This window comes from Chelonia mydas, chromosome 3 (genome assembly GCF_015237465.2).
Source record: "Chelonia mydas isolate rCheMyd1 chromosome 3, rCheMyd1.pri.v2, whole genome shotgun sequence".
NCBI lineage: Eukaryota > Metazoa > Chordata > Testudines > Cheloniidae > Chelonia > Chelonia mydas.
In genome coordinates, this window is record NC_057851.1 from 171755035 (window position 1) to 171777028 (window position 21994).

General features: G+C 43.9%; 1 protein-coding gene and 1 long non-coding RNA gene across 2 annotated transcripts in view; both read left to right on the plus strand.

The window, feature by feature from the left end:
- Positions 1-4358, plus strand: part of LOC122465216 — a 32430-nt gene extending 28072 nt beyond the window's left edge. The window contains exon 4 of the long non-coding RNA XR_006289891.1: positions 4303-4358. This is a non-coding gene — a long non-coding RNA (uncharacterized LOC122465216). The remainder of the gene's footprint in view (positions 1-4302) is intronic.
- An 8794-nt stretch (positions 4359-13152) lies between these two features.
- On the plus strand, positions 13153-20854 carry EPCAM (epithelial cell adhesion molecule). The gene is made up of 9 exons (XM_037895869.2): positions 13153-13572; positions 14253-14357; positions 14851-15094; positions 15457-15522; positions 17213-17276; positions 17986-18087; positions 18221-18415; positions 19249-19290; positions 20293-20854. The coding sequence occupies exons 1-9, from the start codon at positions 13497-13499 to the stop codon at positions 20332-20334; spliced, it is 936 nt and encodes a 311-aa protein (XP_037751797.1). The 5' UTR covers positions 13153-13496; the 3' UTR covers positions 20335-20854.
- The last annotated feature ends 1140 nt before the right edge of the window (positions 20855-21994 follow it).

Genomic DNA, 21994 nt, shown 5'->3' on the forward strand with positions numbered 1-21994 from the left:
ACCTGATCTTTTAGGAGGGGTCAGTGTGTTCCTGTTATCCTTGGGGAATGGCTTTGTCCCATCCTTGATAGCGGGATGTTCTGGTATTGCTTGATATCGGGATGTGTTTGCATGAGTGCTCTGTGACCAGCACGTCTTAGGGATGTTTGTGTTTCCGCAATATCAGCCCCGTTCTTGCCGGGTTCTGTGAACTTGCAGGCAGGCAGAGACTGACGTTTGCTCACAGCCTGACTTGCTAACCGGGCTTTATACCAGCAAAGCCTGCCCACTGCTCTAGCTCAGGCCTCTCTTTCTACGACAGTAGGGTTTCACCTGAGTACACGGAGAAGACTGCAGGATCAGAGCCTAGGGGCCTGATTCTGCCACCCTGACTCTGATTGTGTAGTACCTTTTCTCTGAGTCGTCCCATTGCTTTCTGCGGGACTATTCATGGATAGGCTTGGCAGATTTAAATTTTAATTTTTTTATCATTTCAGTGGATAATATCAATGTTTATTTTTAAGCTTTCTTTTTAGATTTTCATCAATTTAAATTTTCACAATTGTGCAAGATTCAGGGAGGCTGGGAGGCAGGGTCAATATCACATGTCAAAAGATACAAAGTAAATATCCTTAAATCATACTCTCATAATTTCTCAAGCAACATGTGTCTTACTTTGTCTCACAGTAAATTTTGATTATTAATGATGAACAGTTTTTTCATCAGTTTGGGAGTATGTGGTGAAATCGATATTTACTGATATTTACCAATCAAAATCTAATCCTTCTAAGCCTATTTATGGAATATGGCACTACTCAACATGGATAAGGGGGGCAGAACCCTAGTTTTTAACTTGTTTCTATGGATGCACACTATGCCCACCAACGATTTTTGTTGACTTAACTGGTTTTTTTGGCCTAAGGTCAGATTTTCTTATAATGATTACTCTTGCTAATAACAGAAATGCAAAAACTGTTAGCAGTACATGCAAAATGATCTAGCCAGGCAAAGTGCACACCCATATAAATGGTTGTCACAATTTACTTTTTAGAAGAGTCCTTAAACAGAGAACATCACCACCAAAGACCACCACAGGGGGCCTTATTTAGGCTACTATCAACTACTATCTTAACACTTGAGTACTTGACTTTGCAACCTAAAAACTTTCTTTTAACAGATTTATGCTGGGTGGGAGTTTGGGTCCAAGAGGGGGCTCAGGACTGGGGCAGGGGGTTAGGGTGTGGGAGAGGGTGAGGAGTGCAGGTTCTGGGTGGCACTTACCTCAGGCAGCTCCCGGGAAGCTGTCAGCATGTCCCTCTGGCTCCTAGGCAGAGACGCAGCCAGGTGGTTCTGTGCGCCGCCCCCATCCAGCCAATGAGAGCTGTGGAGCTGGCACTCAGGATGGGGGCAGCGCGTGAGAGCTGCCCTACCGCCTCTGCGCCTAGGAGCCACGCGGAGCCGGCCACTGTGGCCAACCAGACTTTTAGTGGCCTGGTCAGCTGTGCTTTTCAACTAGATGTTCCAGTCAAAAAATGGACACCTGGCAACCCTACACAATACACACCCGCTGCTCCACAATACGCAGTGACCATTTCCCACAAGGTAGTCCACCTGAAAGCAACGTAGAGGATAATGCCTATTCACAGTGCACAATGCTTTTGCTGATGCTGTGTGAACACAATGCACCAACACAAGCATCCCAAGGTGGACACACTCTGCCAAAAGAGATATTTTGGTGACACTATGTGGAGTGAACTTTTACTAGTGCAAATTCTGTGTGTAAACAAACTACTAAATAGATAAAAAGACACAAATAAAATTCATGAATGAGCAAGAGTAAATTATTTGGCACAGTATAAAGGTCCAGTTCTGTAAGCACAAAATCAACTGACCATAGCAGTTTCTACCATTAGTAGTCTCATTACTATTAGTGGGATTACTCTAAAAGAATAAATGGACACAAATCAGATGTCAAGAATTATAACATTCAAAAACCAGTCGGAGAACACTTCAATCTCTCTGGTCACTCGATTACAGACCTAAAAGTGGCAATTCTTCAACAAAAAAACTTCAGAAACAGACTTCTGTGAGAGACTGCTGAATTGGAATTAATTTGCAAACTGGATACAATTAACTTAGGCTTGAATAAAGACTGGGAGTGGATGGGACATTACACAAAGTAAAACTATTTCCCCATGCTTATTCCCTCCCCCGCCCTGCTCCTCAGATGTTTTTGTCAACTGCTGGAAATGGCCCACCTTGATTATCACTACAAAAGGTTTCCCTCTCTCCCCCCGCCCCGCTCTCCTGCTGGTAATAGCTCACCTTACCTGATCACTCTCGTTACAGTGTGTATGGTAACACCCATTGTTTCATGTTCTCTGCGTATATAAATCTCCCCACTGTATTTTCCACTGAATGCATCCAATGAAGTAAGCTGTACCTCACGAAAGCTTATGCTCAAATAAATTGGTTACTCTCTAAGGTGCCACAAGTACTCCTTTTCTTTTTGCGGATACAGACTAACACAGCTGCTACTCTGAAACCTTTAAAATGAATGCGTCTACACAATCAACCCCGTTCCGTCGACCTAAAGGGCTCTTAAAATCAATTAATGTACTCCTCCCCGGTGAGGGGAGTAGCGATAAAATCAACCTTGCTGGGTCAAATTTGGGGTAGTGCAGACACAATTTGATGGTATTGGCCTCCGGGAGCTATCCCAGAGTGCTCCAATGTGACCCCTCTGGACAGCACTTTCAACTCCGATGCACTAGCCAGGTACACAGGAAAAGCCCCGGGAAATTTTGAATTTCATTTCCTGTTTGGTCAGAGTGGCGAGCTCAGCAGCATAGGTGACCATGCAGTCCCCCCAGAATCGCAAATGAGCTCCAGCATGGACAGAAAGGGAGACACTGGATCTGATTGCTGTATGGGGAAAAGAATCTGTGCAGGCCAAACTCCGATCAAAAAGAAAATATAGTAATATATATGCCAAAATCGCACCGGGCATGGTGGAGAGAGGCTACAACAGGGACACACAGCATGCTGTGTGAAAGTCAAGGAGCTCAGGCAAGCCTACCAAAAGACAAAGGAGGCAAACGGTCGCTCCAGGTCAGAGCCCCATACATGCCGCTTCTATGATCAGCTGCATGGCATTCAAGGGGGGGACGCTACCACCACCCCACCACTGTCCGTGGACACCTGCAAGGGCGGAGTCTCACGCAACAGGGAGGAGGATTTTGTGGATGGGGAAGAGGAGGAGGAGGAAAATGGGCAGCAGGCAAGCGGTAAATCCGTTCTCCCCGGCAGCCAGGACCTTTTCATCACCCTGGAACCAATACCCTCCCAAGGCAGGATCCCCAACCCTAAAGCCAGAGAAGGCAGCTCTGGTGAGTGCACATTTGTAACTACAGTACAGGGTTTAAAAGCAATAGTGTTTAATGTTTGATTTGCTCTGAAGACTTGGGATGCATTCGCGGCCAGTACAGCTACTGGAAAAGTCTGTTAACGTGTCTGCGGATGGAGCGGGATTCCTCCAGGGATATCTCCATGAAGCTCTCTTGGAGGTACTCTGAAAGCCTTTGCAGAAGGTTTCTCTGGAGGGCTGCCTTATTTCATCCTTCACGGTAGGACACTTTACCAAGCCAAGCAAGTAGCAAGTAGTCTGGAATCATTGCAGCACAAAGCATGGCAGTGAATGGTCCTGGGTTTTGGTCGCATTCAAGCAACATTCGGTCTTTATCTTTCTGTGTTAGCCTCAGGAGAGTGATATCATTCATGGTCACCTGGCTGAAATAGGGGAATTTTTGTAAGGGAACAGTAAAAGGAACGCCATTCATGCTGGGTTGTTTGCGTTTGACTAAAAGGGATCATCCTGGAGAATAGTCACGCAGCAGGGGGAGGGGTGAAGGGATCATCCCAGAGAATAGCCACGTGGTGGGGTGGGAGGAGGTGTGTGCTACACATCCACCCGAAAACTGCAGCCCCTCCTTTTAAATGTGGAACCTAACCGGTATTGCTTGCTATGGGAAAGGATAGCACAGCAGTTCGAAACCATTCCCACATGTTATGAAGGTGTAAGAAGCCAACCCCACGTACCAAAAGGTTTACCATGGCTGCCTAGAAACCGAATTCTCTTGCCCAGCTGTTTGTAATGTGTCACAATACCTGCAGGCGCTCAATATAAAAGGCAAAATGCAACCTTGTACCTAAAGCACATGTGCTATCTGCTGTGAATTGCTTGATTCACTGTGAAAGAGTCTCCTTTTTGTTTTCAGAAATGTATCATCTTAAATTTTACTCTCCCTTTTTATTTCCCCCCAGGTGCAAATGTTTCTATGCTCCCCCTATCATCTCCATCCCTGAGGTTATCGCAGATTAGAAGGCGAAAAAACCACACTCGCGATGACATGTTTTCTGAGCTCATGCAGTCCTCCCGCACTGATAGGGCACAGCTTAATGAATGGAAGCATTGAGTGGCAGAGGCCAGGAAAGCATTAAGTGAGCATTAAGTGAAGAGCAGAGGCAGGAGGCGATGCTGAGGCTAATGGGGGAGCAAGCGGACATGATGAAGCATTCGATGGAGCTGCAGGAAAGCCAACAAGAGCACAGACCCCCACTGCATCCATTGTATAACCGCCTGCCCTTCACCCCAACTTCCATATCCTCCTCACCCAGACGCCCAAGAATGTGGGGTGGGGGAGGCTCCATGCACCCAGCCACTCCACTCCAGAGGATGGCCCAAGCAACAGAAGGCTGTCATTCAAACAGTTTTGATTTGTAGTGTGGCTACAATAAGCAATGTGGGCTTGGCCTTCCCTCCTCCCACACCCCACCCCACCCGGGGTAGCTTGTCAGTTATCTCACTTTTTTTTAATTAATAAAGAGACTGCATGGTTGCAAAACAATAGTTACTTTATTTCCTTTGCCAGCTGTGATCGAAGGGGGGAGGGTGGCTGGCTTACAGGGAATTAAAATCAACAAAGGGGGTGGGTTTGCAGCAAGGAGAAACACACACAACTGTCACTGGCCAGTCATGAAACTGGTTTTCAAAGCCTCTCTAATGCGCAGTGCACTAACTGAGCTCTTCTAATCGCCCTGGTGTCTGGCTGCTCAAAGTCAGCTGCCAGGCGATTTGCCTCAACCTCCCACCCCGCCATAAACATCTCCCCCTTACTCTCACAGATATTATGGAACTCATAGCAAGCAGCAATAACAATGGGAATGTTGGTTGCGCTGAGGTCTAACCTAGTCAGAAAACAGCGCCAGCGAGCTTTTAAACGTCCAACGGTACATTCTATCACCATTCTGCACTTGCTCAGCCTATAGTTGAACTGTTCCTTACTACTGTCCAGGCTGCCTGTGTACGGCTTCATTAGCCATGGGAGCAAGGGGTAGGCTGGGTCCCCAAGGATAACTATTGGCATTTCAACATCCCCAATGGTAATTTTCTGGTCTGGGAAGTAAGTCCCTTCTTGCAACTGCTCGAACAACCCGGAGTTCCTAAAGATGCGAGAGTCATGCACCTTTTCCGGCCATCCCATGTTGATGTTAGTGAAACATCCCTTTTGATCCACCAGTGCTTGCAGCCCCATTGAGAAGTACCCCTTGAGATTTACGTACTGGTTGGCAAGGTGGTCCGGTGCCAAGATAGGGATATGTGTTCCGTCTATCACCCCACCACAGTTAGGGAACCTCATTGCAGCAAAACCATCCAGTATGACCTGCACATTTCCCAGAGTCACTACCCTTGATAGCAGAACGTCAGTGATTGCATTGGCTACTTGGATCACAGCAGTCCCCACAGTAGACTTGCCCACTCCAAATTGATTCCTGACTGACTGGTAGCAGTCAGGCATTGCAAGCTTCCACAGGGCTATCGCCACTCACTTCTCAACTGTCCGGGCAGCTCTCATCTTGGTATTCCTGCACTTCAGGGTGGGGGAAAGCAACTCACAAAGTTCAAGGAAAGTGGCTTTATGCATGCGAAAGTTTCGCAGCCACTGTGAATCATCCCATACCCGCAACACTATGCAGTCCCACCAGTCTGTGCTTGTTTGCTGGGCCCAGAATAGGCGTTCCACTGTATCAACCAGTCCCACTGCCACCTTGATGTTCCAATTGCCACAGCCCGTTCTTTCAGGAACATCTCTGTCCATGTCCTCATCACAATCATCCTCGTGCTGGTGTCTCTTAGCCCGCTTCTGACCATACTCCAGGATAATGCGCAAGGTATTTACAATGCTCAGAACAGCAGCGGTGAGCTGAGCAGGCTCCATTCTTGTCGTGGTGTGGCGTCTGCACAGGTAACCCAGGAAAAAAGGCGCGAAAGGACTGTCTGCCGTTGCTTTCACGGAGGGGCGACTGACGACATGTACCCCAAACCACCCTTGACAATGTTTTTGCCCCATCAGGCATTGGGAGCTTAATCCAGAATTTCAATGGGCAGTGGAGACTGTGGGATAGCTACCCACAGTGCACTGCTCCGTAAGTCGATGCTAGCCACAGTACTGAGGACACACTCCGCCGACTTAATGCGCTTAGTGGGGACATACACAATTGACTGTCGACTTCTATAAAATCTACCTAATTTTGTAGTGTAGACATACCCTTAGTGTTAGGCAAAGGGGACTGCTTGTGGAGAGTTCATTGCAGGATTGGGGCCCATGAGAGTAAGACAGAGTAATATTTTATTCCGTTCTGCTCACATTACTGTGAAATGAAATTATAAGAAAAGGCAAGTAATCAATACTCTTTATTATCAAGGCCCATTTTGCTCAGCCTAGCAACCTGATAAATGGTAGGGTAAGAAAGAATCTCCTCTTGAATAAACAATTAAATATACTTGGAAAAACCGAGCTTTACAATTGTCATTGGGATTTCCTACTCAACAATGTCATCATTTGTGACACTGGCAGTGTGGGAATCTAGGGTCAGGGCCTATAAACCATCCACACCCACTAATTTTCAGATTGCAGGGCTTGGCTGATGACGTTAGGTCTGCATTCTTTGAAAAAGAAGTCACAAAGGGACATTAATGAGTCACACAAAATAGTGAGAGAAATGGAGAAGATAAATGATATAAAGAAAAGGAGTACTTGTGGAACCTTAGAGACTAACAAATTTAGTTTTGTAGCTCACGAAAGCTTATGCGCAAATAAATTGGTTAGTCTCTAAGGTGCCACAAGTACTCCTTTTCTTTTTGCGAATACAGACTAACATGGCTGCTACTCTGAAACCTGTCATAAACGATATAGAAGTCCCACTCACACTGGGTCAATAGCAAGCTAAGAAACTGTGTTTCAACTCAGATCCAGCTGAACCAGTTTCTCACATGACTTGGAAGGCCCCAGTGGATGACACTTTTAAAGGCTTAGGCTATTTGAGCTAGTGTCAAATACAAAAACAGAGGATACACAAAGACAGATTACATGAAGAGACCTACCCTGCAGCCACTTTGCTCTCAGATCACTCAATGGCGTTCCAATACTAAAATTGAGTTTCTGCACATTCAGCCCTGAATTATGCTGTCAAAGGCAGCATATTTATATTTAGAACATAAGAACATAAGAATGGCCATACTGAATAACTAATATAAATAGTCTTAAGAGAAAGTTAGAAAACTATTAGGAAACATATTGTTTGTTACAACTTCTAATTTAAAGGGGGGAAAAGACCAAGGTGGATTCTGTCCTGGCTTTCAACTTTCCTAAAAGAAAGTTTTCCTACTGCTGCATTTTTAATTATTCAGAGAGGTCTTTTTATTTATTTTGCCTTTCTTCTGGAGTGAAGTTTATTTAAAAAGCTAAAATAAAAGCTTAGAAAATATTTTAAAAATGTGTTCTACCTAACCTCTGTCTTATATTTCCAATGGTATTGCTTTTATATTCTGGGAAACCAATTATATTTAAGAATAAAAACTAGCTTTTCTTTTAAGATTAAGGGTCAGACCCATTACCTTTGAAATACCTTTTGGTACTAAGTTCCATTTTGTATGTTTCCACAAGCTTGGTAACATTCAGATTTTCTAAGATAGCATTTTTGAATTTAAAAGGAAAGGAAGTGGAGATACTCCAGCAACAGAAGAAGGGTTCTCCAAATTTCTCAGAATCAAAGTGCACAAATACATTGCTACTGCATACATCCCACAGCAGAACTCAAGACAACAGCTAGTTGATGTATGCATAACAAATAGTATATTTTATATCTTTAACCATTTTTTTTGTTTGTTCTTGAATTGTCTGAGAACATACCAGGATTTCTATGGATATTGTGTTCATAAAATAATTTGAAAAGAATGCACTGGATTTGCAGAAAGCTAACTGAATATTATTTTTCATTATTTATTGTTTGCTCAAAAAGTAAAAGCAAAATGGAACTTGAGTGTGATATGTTGCAAATATTTGTACAGAAACTAAGGTTCTGGTAAGGTGACAGCATGGAATCATAGAATATCAGGGTTGGAAGGGAACTCAGGAGGTCATCTAGTCCAACCCCCTGCTCAAAGCAGGATGAATCCCCAATTTTTGCCCCAGATCTCTAAATGGCCCCCTCAAGGATTGGAACTCACAACCCTGGGTTTAGCAGGCCAATGCTCAAACCACTGAGCTAGTCCTTCTCCTCGTGTTAGATGCTTCAGAATTATCAAATAGTCACAAAGACATGTTACTTGTGATTGCCCCAGAAGTATTTCATCATTTAACACAAGTTATATTCAATTTCTTATCCTCCAAGGAGCACTGGAAAAATAAAGTGGAGAGCGTGAAAGATGAGGTAGGAATTTGCCCCAAAACTGAGGTTTCTGGCAGAGAGTGGCATGTCCTGGGCTCTTCAGAATCAACTAACAGTCACAGGGATGTGTCGCTTGAGGTGCCCCAAGAGATATTTTCTCATTTTACAACAAGTGAAAGCCAGTTCCTTTTTCAAGGAGTGGTGGCAAAATGGAAAGGGTGAGGAGAGAGGGGAGGACAAGATGTGGCACAATTTGATGCAGAAATTAAACCTCAGGTTTGGGAGTTGTATGTCTCAGGTTCTTCAGAAATGTTGAATGGTGGCAGAGATGAAGCACTTGGGGTGACAATTTCTCTTTGACACATCCTCAAATCTCAGTTACTTATTCAAAGTAAGAGACATTTACACTGTGTGGACCAGAGGCTTTGCTTGTATCTCAGAAAAGTGTACTCTTAAAAACAGTTCTATTGCAATATAAAGTTTTACTCATTTTTTTTGAAGTCAGCCTCTGAATAAGGAATAAAGAACCAACTTCAGCCTCATAAGATTGGGAGCAGTGTTATTCATATTTCCTCATACCTAAAAATAATAATGGTTTAAACAAAACCTGGGTCCCAATCCTGCAAGGTTTTACACAAATGCTTAATTTTAAGAAAAACTGAAGTCAAAAGAATTACTTACATGCTTACATTAAGTACGTGCAAATCAGAGATGTCTCTCAATTTAATAAAATCACCAGAAACATGTCATGTGTAGTGTAAAGATTCTCACTCTGTAATATGGTAACAGACTGTTAAATAGAAAAAGCTGATTATTATATTACTGTATATTTCCCTAAACAAAAGCTCGCTGTTGTAATGGTTATTTTTGTTTCTGATATTTATATAGCAAGGATTTTTCAACCTACTAAGACTTCCTAAATAAAGTTAAAAAACCCTTCCTAAATCAATAGTTTTAGAAAAAGTTATTCTGCTATAGCTAAACTTGGGCTTGGTTTACACTTAAAAATTAGATCGTGATAGTTACATCAGTCTGGGCTGTAAAAAAACCAGACCCTGACCAGAACAGCTATTTGAACCTAACTCCTGCACAGAGCTATGTCACATGGGAGAATGCTTCTGTTGACATAGCTAACTTCGGGTGTGTCCTATTTTTAAGAAAGGAAAAAAAAGTGATCTGGGTAACTACAGGCCTGATAGTTTGACATCTGTAGTATGCAAGGTCTTGGAACAAATTTTGAAGGAGAAAGTAGTTAAGGACATTGAGGTCAATGGTAACGGGGACAAAATACAACATGGTTTTACAAAAGGTAGATCATGCCAAACCAACTTGACCTCCTTCTTTGAGAAGGTAACAGATTTTTTAGACACAGGAAACGCAGTTGTTCTAATTTACCTCGATTTCAATAAGGCATTTGATACGGTTCCACATGGGGAATTATTAGCTAAATTGGAAAAGATTGGGATCAATATGAAAATTGAAAGGTGGATAAGGAACTGGTTAAAGGGGAGACTACAACGGGTCACACTGAAAGGTGAACTATCAGGCTGGAAGGAGGTTACTAGTGGAGTTCCTCAGGGATCAGTTTTGGGACCAGTCTTATTTAATCTTTTTATTACTGACCTCGGCAAAAAAGTGGGAATGTGCTAATAAAGTTTGTGGATGACTCAAAGCTGGGAGGTATTGCCAATGCAGAGAAGGACTGGGATATCATACAGGAAGATCTGGATGACCTTGTAAACTGGAGTAATAGGATGAAATTTAATAGTGAAAAATGCAAGGTCATGCATTAATAACAGGGATTAATAACAAGAATTTTTGTTATAAGCTGGGGACGCATCACTTGGAAGTAACGGAGGAGTAGAAGGACCTCGGAGTATTTGTTGATCACAGGATGACTATGAGCCACCAATGTGATATAGCCGTGAAAAAAGCTAATGCGGTCTTGGGATGCATTAAGCGAGGTATTTCCAGTAGAGATAAGGAGGTGTTAGTACCGTTATACAAGGCACTGGTGAGACCTCATCTGGAATATTGTGTGCAGTTCTGGTCTCCCATGTTTAAGAAGGATGAATTCAAACTGGAAGAGGTACAGAGAAGGGCTACTAGGATGATCCGGGGAATGGAAAACCTATCTTATGAAAGGAGACTCAAAGAGCTTGGCTTGTTTAGCCTAACCAAAAGAAGGCTGAGGAGAGATATGATTGCTCTTTATAAATATATCAGAGGGATAAATACCATGGAGGGAGAGGAATTATTTAAGCTCAGTACCAATGTGGACACAAGAACAAATGGATCTAAACTGGCCATCAGGAAGTTTAGATTTGAAATTAGATGAAGGTTTCTAACCATCAGAGGAGTGAAGTTCTGGAACAGCCTTCCAAGGGGAGCAAAAGACATAACTGGCTTCAAAACTAAGCTTGATAAGTTTAGGGAGGGGATGGTATGATGGGATAGCCTAATTATGGCAATTAATTGGTCTTTGACTATTAGTGGTAAATATCGTTCCCGATTATTCGACACTGGTGAGGCCTCATCTGGAGTACTGTGTCCAGTTTTGGGCCCCACACTACAAGAAGGATGTGAAAAAATTGGAAAGTGTCCAGCGGAGGACAACAAAAATGATTAGGGGACTGGAACACATGACTTATGAGGAGAGGCTGAGGGAACTGGGATTGTTTAGTCTCCAGAAGAGAAGAATGAGGGGGGATTTGATAGCTGCTTTCAACTACCTGAAAGGGGGTTCCAAAGAGGATGGATCTAGACTGTTCTCAGTGGTAGCAGATGACAGAACAAGGAGAAACAGTCTCAAGTTGCAGTGGGGGAGGTTTAGGTTGGATATTAGGAAAAACCTTTTCACTAGGAGGGTCGTGAAGCACTGGAATGCGTTACCTAGGGAGGTGGTGGAATCTCCTTCCTTTGAGGTTTTTAAGGTCAGGCTTGACAAAGCCCTGGCTGGGATGATTTAGTTGGGGATTGGTCCTACTTTAAGCAGGGGGTTGGACTAGATGACCTCCTGAGGTCCCTTCCAACCCTGATATTCTATGATTCTATGTCCAATGGCCTCTGATGGGATGTTAGCTGGGGTGGGATCTGAGTTACTACAGAGAATTCTTTCCTGGGTGTCTGGCTGGTGAGTCTTGCCCACATGCTCAGGGTCTAGCTGATCGCTATATTTGGGGTCGGGAAGGAATTTTCCTCCAGGGCAGATTGGCAGAGGCCCTGGGGGGTTTTCGCGTTCCTCTGCAGCGTGGGGCACGGGTCACTTGCTGGAGGATTCTCTGCACCTTGAAGGTTTTAAACCATGATTTGAGGACTTCAATAGCTCAGACATAGGTCAGGGGTTTGTTACAGGAGTGGGTGGGTGAGATTCTGTGGTCTGCGTTGTGCAGAAGGTCAGACTGGACGATCATAATGGTCCCTTCTGACCTTAAAGTCTATGATTCTACACTATAGCAGCACAGCTATGATACTGCAGCTGGGGCATAGACGCTTTCTACATTGACAGATAGATTTTTTTCCCATTGATGTAGTTAATTGACCTCTCTGAAAAAAAGTAGCTAGTCAATGGACAAAATCTTCTGTCAACTTAACTGTGTCTCCAGTGGAGGCTATGTTGCATAAGGCATCAAATTTTTCAGAGCCCTAAGCAATGTTTTAGGTGCAAACCATGCCTTTGTTTGAGCAGGTTCTGTTACTATGTGGACAGAAAACCCCTTCCACTGCTGTATGCTGCGTGTATGCTACAGGGTTAGACTGGGCATAGCTACAATGACATACCTATGCCAACACACAAACAGTCCAATTCAACAATTGGGATATCTGGGAATCTGAGATCATCTTAAAAAATTAGATCATAGGTATCACGAACCAGTAAGAGGCATGTTTATTCCACTAGCAAAGGGGTCATAGAAAAGTGAGCGACAACCTAAGTGGCCACACCTTAAAACCAACAGAAGGTGGGGGATCTCTTCGGGATGAGTAACAGTTTCTTCTTGTCCTCCAGAGCAAAACCTCCCAGTACAGGTCATGTCCTGTTTTCGTTCATGACGTTCCCCATTTCCTCCATCCTCCTTTCCCTCCCCTTTCTATGCACCTTGCCCTCCTCTCCTCTCGCTTTCCCTTGCCTCTACTCGCCCTGTAGATCTCTCCTTTCCCGGCTGATCCCTCCTCCCTTCCCAACCCACCCCGCCCTCGGTCACTGTATTGGCACGAACTCAGCTTGCCAAGGGCCATACCCCGCTACCTGTTTCCAGGCCAAGCCCCTCAGGGCCTGGGGGTCCTGTCCCACGGATCCCCTACTCCTGCCCCCTCAATGCCCTTCTCCCCAGCGCCCTCCTGCCCTGCCCTGCCCTGCCCCGCCTTGCCCCGCTCCGCTCCTCCTGAGGTGAGTCCCCGCCCCCATGATGTCCTCGCTTCCCCCGCCCCGGAAGAGGCTATATATGGCGGCCAGCCCCGGAGCGCCTCAGGTGAGGCGCCGAGGCTGGGACCCGCCCCCGCCCTGATTCACTCAGTTTCGGCCAGGCGCTGCGGGGTTTATTAGCCCGTCCTGGCCGGGTGGGGCTGCGCTAGCGATTGCAGGGGGCGGAGCGGCGGCGGCAGCGGCCCCAGGCGGGTGTAACCGGAGACGGGAGGCGCGGCGGGACTCGGCCCCTACCTGCGGAACCTGTCGGGCGGCTCGCTCAGTGACTGGGCGCGGTTCCCCGAGGCGCACGCACAGGTCGCTCTCCCGCAGCCGACAGGGCCAAGAGCTCCGGACTCCCCCCGACCCTCGCTCCCCGCTAGCCATGGAGCTGCTCCGCGGGGCTGCGCTGCTGCTGCTGGTGGCCGCCGCCGCCGTGTGCTGGGCTCAGCAGGACCAGGGTGAGTGCGGCCCCGCTCCGCCCGCCAAAGGGGTGCCCGAGGGCCTCGGCCCGCGGAGCTGCCGCCCGGCCCCGCGCCCCACCCGTCCGGGCCCCAAAATGGCACCTCCCGCCCCTGAGCAGCGGCGAGGCGAGGCGAGCTCTCCGGCGTGGCGCTCGAGACGCCGCTGGGGCTAACGCGGGCTCCGCCTGCTCCGCGCGGGGGCCGAGCCCCCGGGGGACGGAGCCGGGCGCGCCGCGGGGCTGGGGAAAGCGCCGGGCGGGAGCGTCCCGTTCCCATCTGGGCGCCTGAGCCGCGCCCCGGAGCACCTGCCGGGTCTCGAGAACTAGCTCCCGGGCTGCCCTGCCCTGCGGGGAGGTGAGTGGGCGGTGCCGAGCCCGGCAGTGGAGGGGGGCGCGCCGCGGGTGCTGGGGGCGCTGCCCGGAGAAACCCTCGGCCGGGAGGCGAGACCGTCCGTGGGGTCCGCAGCCGGTCTCAGCGGCTGGCCCGAAGCCAGCATGGCCTGAGGAGCCGAGAAGTTCTCCCTTCCCGTTCCTGCCCTGCCGTGCGCAGGCTGGCCCTGCTCTAGTCGCCCCGCTCCGCTTTGTCTCGGCTAAAACGCCGGAGCGGGCCCTGTTTGTAAGGGGTGAAGTACTCACAGCGTTCTTGGTGGTTTTCTTTTTCGTTTTTAATCTCTTTAGGCTGTACATGTTCCAAAAACAAACGCACAACCAACTGCAGTCTCAGTTCTGGTACCTGCCAGTGTATGTCCTTTGGGTCACACGTCCCAGTCAAGTGTGACACACGTAAGTATCACCTACACTCCTTGGTTTGGACAGCTTCTTACTGTGATCTTTTCAGGTGACAAATAAGAACTTACTAGGTCTGACCACTGGACTGCTTTGGCAGTGATTGGTGCTGGCTGCTTCAGAGGAAAGGACAAGAAGCCACAAAATGGGCACTTAAGGAATAATTCACCCTTAGGGAAAGCTTCCTAACCCTCTGTTACTGAGTGAAAAGGTTATAAACCCCTCGAAATTTGCATGTCCTGTCTAAACAAGTTCTCCATATTCAAATCTATGTATATGCCCCCCGCCCCCCTGTTTTTAATCCTTGTCTTCTGTCCCCTGGTAAGGCATTTCATAGATGACTTTTGTGTAATGTTTTCTTTTAGCAGCTTTCCAATTGCTGCCTTTCAGTATAACATCATTCTACTTAGCAAACCAAAACCAGTCGCTGATGTTTTGAACCAATGGTTCTGGTAACTTCAAGATGAAACTTTTTTTTAACTATTCTTAGTGACTTCAAAATGTCTGCTGATGAAGGCAGAAATGGCTGGCTTAAAGAAGGCTGGTCGTCGGGAGAAACCAAAGTATGCATATGTAGACAATGATGGTATTTATGATCCTGACTGTGAAAATAGCGGCATCTTCAAGGCTAGGCAGTGTAATGGAACTTCCTGTTGGTGTGTGAACACTGCTGGAGCAAGAAGAACTGAAAAGAGTGACACGGAGTTGAAGTGCAGTGAACTAGTCAGAACAAGGTCAGTCTTGTAACAGAATATGACACCGTAATGTAATAGTATGTGACTTGCCCTCTATATTTTGTACATAAGGGAAAACATAGGCATGTATATGTGAACCATGAATCCAGTAGTCCTTACCTCCTATTAAGTTAATCAGTTTTTAAAATAATTTGATACTTCATTTAATACAACTGCATCAGTGTGCAGGGAATGGTGGAAAGTTTCTAGTCCTTCTTGCTCACCACAACTTAATTTAAAAATAAAAATAGGTTAACATTAACCTCAGAACATGAGTAGGCAAAATATTTTAATATATTGGTGTACCTGACTTTGTAGCTACTTTAAGTATTTGCTCTAACTGCTTGGCTTTTATATTTCAGCTGGATCATCATTGAAACAAAACACAGTGAGAGAAGTACAGCTGTGGATGCTTCTCGTTTGAAGGAGTAAGTGCATCAGATTAAAACATCTGCTGTTTGTGCTATAGTATGCAGTTGAGGATGTCTATTTTTTACTAGGTTTCAGAGTAACAGCTGTGTTAGTCTGTATTTGCAAAAAGAAAAGGAGTACTTGTGGCACCTTAGACTAACCAATTTATAAATATTTATAAATTGGTTAGTCTAAAGGTGCCACAAGTACTCCTTTTATTGTTTACTAGTACATTTAAACTAGGACTGCTAATTAATTGTGGTTAACTCCAATGATTTTAATTCAAAACAAATTAACATGTCGATTAATTTTTTAATCAAGTTAATCACACTGTTTGAACAATAATAGAATACCATTCTAAATTTATTTATATTTTGGATGTTTTTCTGCATTTACAAATGTATTGATTTCAATTATAACACAATACACTTTATTTTTGATTACATATATTTGCACTGTAAACAAAAGAAATGGTATTTTTCAATTCACCTCTTACAAGTACTGTAGTACAACTTACAAATGTAGGTTGGTTTTTGTTACATAACTGCACTTCCAAACAACAACAATGTAGGCTCTAAAGTTTTACAAGTCCACTCAGTCCTACTTCTTGTTTGTCTTAGCGATTGGCTGAACAAGTTTGTTTACATTTACAGGAGATAATGCTGCCTGCTTCTTATTTACAATGTCACCTGAAAATGAGACCAGGCGTTCGCATGGCAGTTCTGTAGCGGGCATTGCAAGGTATTTACGTGCTAGATAGAATGAAGGGGCATATAAATACTTGCAATGCCTGCTACAGAACTGCCATGCGAACGCCTGGTCTCACTTTCAGATGACATTGTTTACATTTCTGGGAGATAATGCTGCCCGCTTATTTACAATCTTAGTGATTTGCTGAACAAGAAGTAGGATTTAGCGCCTACAAGTCCTCAAGTTTTCCATTGTTTTATTTTTGAGTGCAGTTATAGATTTTTGTTACATATTTTTAAATTGCACTTTCATGATAAAGTACTTGTATAAGTTTTTCAATTTACTATTTTGTCTTTTTTACAGTGCAGATATTTGTAATAAGTATAAAGTGAGCACTGTATGATTTGTTGTAATTGAAATATATTTTAAAATATAGAAGAAAATCCAAAAATATTTAAATGGTATTCTATTGTTTAACCGTGCAATTAAAACTGCAATTAATCACAATTATTTTTTAATCTCGTGATTGATTTGTTTAATTGCTTGACAGCCCTAATTTAAACTAAGTAAAATACAATATTGCCAAACCTAAGAATTTTTAGTTAGAACACCAAAAATAATTGGCCTTCTGGTTTGAGTCTTTGAGTTACTTACGTCCCACTATCGTGCTCTTCCCTGCAACTGTGAGGGCTAGAAACTTTAGATTAAAATTGCCATGTAATCGCTTGAGACTGAGCTGGTGTGTGTGGTGTTGTTTTTTTTAAAGACAAATATTGCAAGCATCCCAATACCTGACTCACTTCATTAGAAGTTTTGACTTGGCCTTCACAATGCTTTATCATACACTCCCATGAAAGTGCCAGTTGCCACGGGAGCTGTTGCTATATGTAGTACATAATTCCTCCTATAGGGGTTGTCTTACTCATGAAAATGAAGACTCCCAATATGTTTGGGTGGCGGTTTAGCTTCTGTGTAAACTTAGAGTTGCTACATTTTAATATTGTAATCTTCTTGCAGAACCATCAAAAATGAATTTTATAGGCGTTATTTGCTGGATCCAAAGTATATAAGTGATGTTGTGGTAAGAGGCATACCTTTTTTGTTACTTAGAGTTGTGTCGAACTCAATTTAATATTTTAAGATTGAGCTCATACAGAGCAAGCATTTTGGTGCTAGTATGACTAAAACACTGTTAAATTGGAATATTCCAGTTGAATAGAAAGGATGATAGTATTGTTTCAGTGTAATCATTCAATTGACTAAAGTAGAGCCTGAAGAGTAGGCAGTGCCTAAATCTAGATTAGCTTTAGAGTTGGATTTTCTCCGTTATCTCTCCAAAATGGGAGAGATGTGCCTTGTTTGTGAGGAATCTACTCCTGCTCAAGAACATGTTTGAGACACTGCCCCTACCTTCCCTTTCCTGTGAATCCTGTCCTGACAATCCCTTCGTGAGCAGTTCAGGATTTTGGTCATGTCTGAATTGGAAATATCAGAGTAAAGGCTGGTGCAAATTCTCATCAATTCACTGTGCAAAATAATTCTAAAATTCCTCCCCCCACCGTATAGCTAACTTCAATTTGAACCATTGCATGGTTAAGCAGCATCTAGTGTGCTATTTTTGGTATTTCCATCTTCTTGTTCTCAATCTGTAAAACTGCTCATCAATAACATTTAAAAGAGCATAATTCTATGGGATTGCTTTAAAATATTATAAATCACTTGTTAATTTTTTCATCAGTCCAGTTGTTTACAAGGAAGTAATTACAGTAACACTGCTTTTACTTTTGCAGTATGAAAACCCTTATATCACTATTGAACTGAAGCAAAATGTTTCCCAGAAGTCTTCAGAGGATGTGGATATAGCTGATGTGGCTTACTACTTTGAAAAAGATGTAAGAATGCATTAATAGTTTGCTTTCAAAACAGTGACTTCTAACAACTATATTTGAGTTGTATCCAACATTGTTTAGATGGATTATTGCAGAAGAGCAGTGTGCTAATAAGTGCCTCTTCAACCTCCCACAGGTCAAAGGTGACGCTCTAATTCAGAATGGCATGCTACATATTAACATCAGTGGAGAACCTCTAATATTTGGTCAATCTCTAATCTACTATGTTGATGAAAAGGCACCAGAGTTTTCCATGAAACGTCTGACTGGTGGTGTTATTGCAGTCATTGTAGTGGTGATACTAGCAATTGTTGCTGGAATTGTTGTACTGGTAAGTTTAGCTGTAAACAAGTTAAGTAATACTGGCAATGTACACTTTGTGCCAGCACTCTAGACCAGTGGTCCCCAACTCTTTTTCTCTGCTGCAGCACACCTCGAGCTCCAAGGGGTCTTCCTCCTTCTCCTACCACCCTGTCCCCAGTGAATGACAGCAAGAGGGAAGGGGATGGGAACAGGAGCTGACCTGTTGCTCACACAGGAGGGGCGGGAGGAAGAGAGAGATTAAGCTCTGATTGGTTGCTCTGCCCTGGAATAGGCAAGGCTGATGGCTAATCAGAAGGGGGCATTCCCTCACTGTTTCTCACATGTACTTTTGGAAAAAATTCCACAGCACACCTGTTTGGGCCTGACACTGCATGACTGTGCTATGGCACACCAGTTGGGAAACATTAGTGTAGACTACAGAGGAGCAATCATGTATATTACAGCAGAAAATGATTTCTGTAAAATCATTTGCACTCAGTCTGTAATCTGACTGTATAAAATAAATGACCTCACACTTGTCTTATTCAGAGCTCAGTCTCTGAATGAAAAGCTTGTTTTTGTTCTTTTTCTGTATAGCTTTGGTGCAGCATACAAGTAGGTGATCCTTTGGAGGTAGGAGGGATTGGGAGAGTGGAAGATAGGAGAATTTAAATCTGTATATGGATGGAGATAAGACTTTTAATCTGCTAGTCCAATGTAGTAAAGTGGGTAGCAGAAACTTTTTTTTCTTTCCCTTTAAGGACTCAAGGTTTGGGAAACTTTAAAGCATGGAGCAGGCTTGAGGCTGAACACTGAATTGTGATGCTTGACTTAACTGTCTAACCTATCTGTCTTTTACAGGTTATCACTCAGAAAAGGAGAGGAAAGTATGAGAAGAGTGAGGTAAGTTCTAAAGGACCCAGAACGCTTCATTTAGAAACAGACTTGTGTGGAGTTTCACTTTCCTCAGGATTTTTTTAGGGGGAAAGACTTTTTCAACTAAGGCAAAATTTGTTTGTGTGGGCTGCAAAAAAAAGTCAAAGCTTTGTGTCCATATACAAGTGACTCTAGTTGCAATGACTTAGTGTGGCTAGAGCTCATGTTTTTGGAAGTCTGAATTTCTGTTTAGCTACATCCTTTCCTAATATCTACAGGATTATGGCTATATACAAGCAAGGTACTTGGCGCTAGGGGCAGTCTGATGCCAAGAACTTTTTTTGTCTGGTACTTCTGTACCTTAAGACTGAGGCCTCAAATGAGGGAGGCACAAAGCATCTAGCTTTAAAACTTCTGCTCTCTGCCAAGCAGAAAGAAAAATGTTTTGGGGGTTCCTTGAGGTAGTACTGGCAAGCCTAGCATTCTGTGATGTCACAGCTGTGGTAGTGGTAGTAGCAGATTTGACTAGATCTCCTGGTTGCAGACTATGGTCTATGTACTGATGTCTAAAACTCTTTTGGAAAAGGGAGGAGTAACTCTAAAACTTGTCATAGCACTGTGGCAGACCTCTTTTTGAGCAAGGTTAATGCATATTGGGTGCACTAAGCCCAAACATTTATGCAGGCATTAAGTTCCTGGTAACTGAGTTAAGCCCATTCATAATTGTTTGCAGCATCTCCTAACAATAGTTAACTTAAGCCCATGAGTAAGTGTTTGCGGGAGGAGAATTTTATTTTCTGTTTGGCTGAGTGAAGTGAGGCCCTACACAGTGCATGCCAAGCTATGGCCATGAATTATGTAACCATGGGATGACAATGGCTGGCTATGATAGGGTGTTTGGGGCAGTGGTAGAGCTAATAGAGGGACAGGGGAGTGACTGCCACCACCTCCCTCCCCACAGTGGCCTTTAGGTAAATATAATTGTCTTCCATCATCTGTACCATTAATATTTTTCTCCTTCCCCACCAGGCAAAGGAAATGAATGAAATGCAAAGAGAACTAAACCCATAACTGAAGTCAGTAGAAGACAAATTGTGAACTATCAAGAAGGCAAACAGAACTGAAACAAGACTAGAAGTGTGGATTTCAATTTGTAAATGTTTGTGGTCTACAGGGAAAAAATTACGTGACTTAGTGATCTCTCAAATTCTAATGAGCATAGATAGGATAAGTACTAGTACCACTGTCGCCAATCTTGAGGGGGTGGGAGGGATACAAGTTTAATTTGGGAGCTGGCTAACTCTTCAAGAGATTGTAATGATCTGAACTGCAGAAGTGTTGCAGTAACTTGCACATCAGAGTATACACATTTATTACAAACTTCCTACTACAAATGGAAAATTAATCTAAATACACTTTTTTTTTGAGGCTGGCCTTGTCAGGATATAGCTACAGAACTCTGAATACCTGCTGTCTGGCTCATGTATAGTTGAATATGGCTTTGTTTTTAAGGATGTCTGTATGTACACTGTCTTTGATACATTTGCTGTAACTTTTTTATGACTTGAATTTAATAAAACTCTAAAACAAATTGTCAGCTCCCTCTTTATTATATTGAATTTATATTATTCTGCTAGTCTAATTAAACTAATCGTGCAGTACTTCAGTACTATTCTCTGTGCTCCAATTGTAAAAATATCTACAGAAGAAAGTAAGCAACCCAGACATACATGTGCTCTAACCTTCCCATAGGTTTCAGAGTAGCAGCTGTGTTAGTCTGTATTCGCAAAAAGAAAAGGAGTACTTGTGGCACCTTAGAGACTAAGAAATTTATTTGAGCATAAGCTTTCGTGAGCTACAGCTCACTTCATCAGATGCATTCAGTGGAAAATGCCACACAAACTTCCTCGTGGCTGGACTTTACAAAAACTAGACAAGCCATTTACAACACACACTTTGCTTCTGTACAAAGGAAAAAGGACACTATCTAAACTACTACATGCCACAACAGTGGTTCCCTTAACCCACCGAGCAATATTGTTCTATCCAACTATACTCTTAGGACAGATTCTTCTGCTGGGCTATCTCAGGGCCTCTCCTTCTGCCCCTCCACCCCCAGAAACATGATACAGTTCTGTGGTGACCTAGAATCCTATTTTTGATGTCTCCGACTCAAGGAATATTTCTGAACAACATACTAACCCACAGAGACCTTCCTACCAAGACTACAAAAAGAAGGATTCTGGGTGGACTCCTCCTGAAGGTCAAAACAACAGACTGGACTTCTACATAGTGCTTCTGCTGATGTGTACGGGCTGAAATTGTGGAAAAGCAGCATCACTTGCCCCATAACCTCAGCCATGCAGAACACAATGCCATCCACAGCCTCAGAAGCAACTGACATCATAATCAAAAAGGCTGACAAAGGAGGTGCTGTTGTCGTCATGAATAGGTCGGAATATGAACAAGAGCCTGCTAGGGCGCTCTCCAACACCACTTTCTACAAGCCATTACCCTCTGATCCCACTGAGGGTTACCAAAAGAAACTACAGCATTTGCTCAAGAAACTCCCTGAAAAAGCACAAGAACAAATCCGCACAGACACACCCCTGGAACCCTGACCAGGGGTATTCTATCTGCTACCTAAGATCCATAAACCTGGAAATCCTGGATGCCCCATCATCTCGGGCATTGGCACCCTGACAGCAGGATTGTCTGGCTATGTAGACTC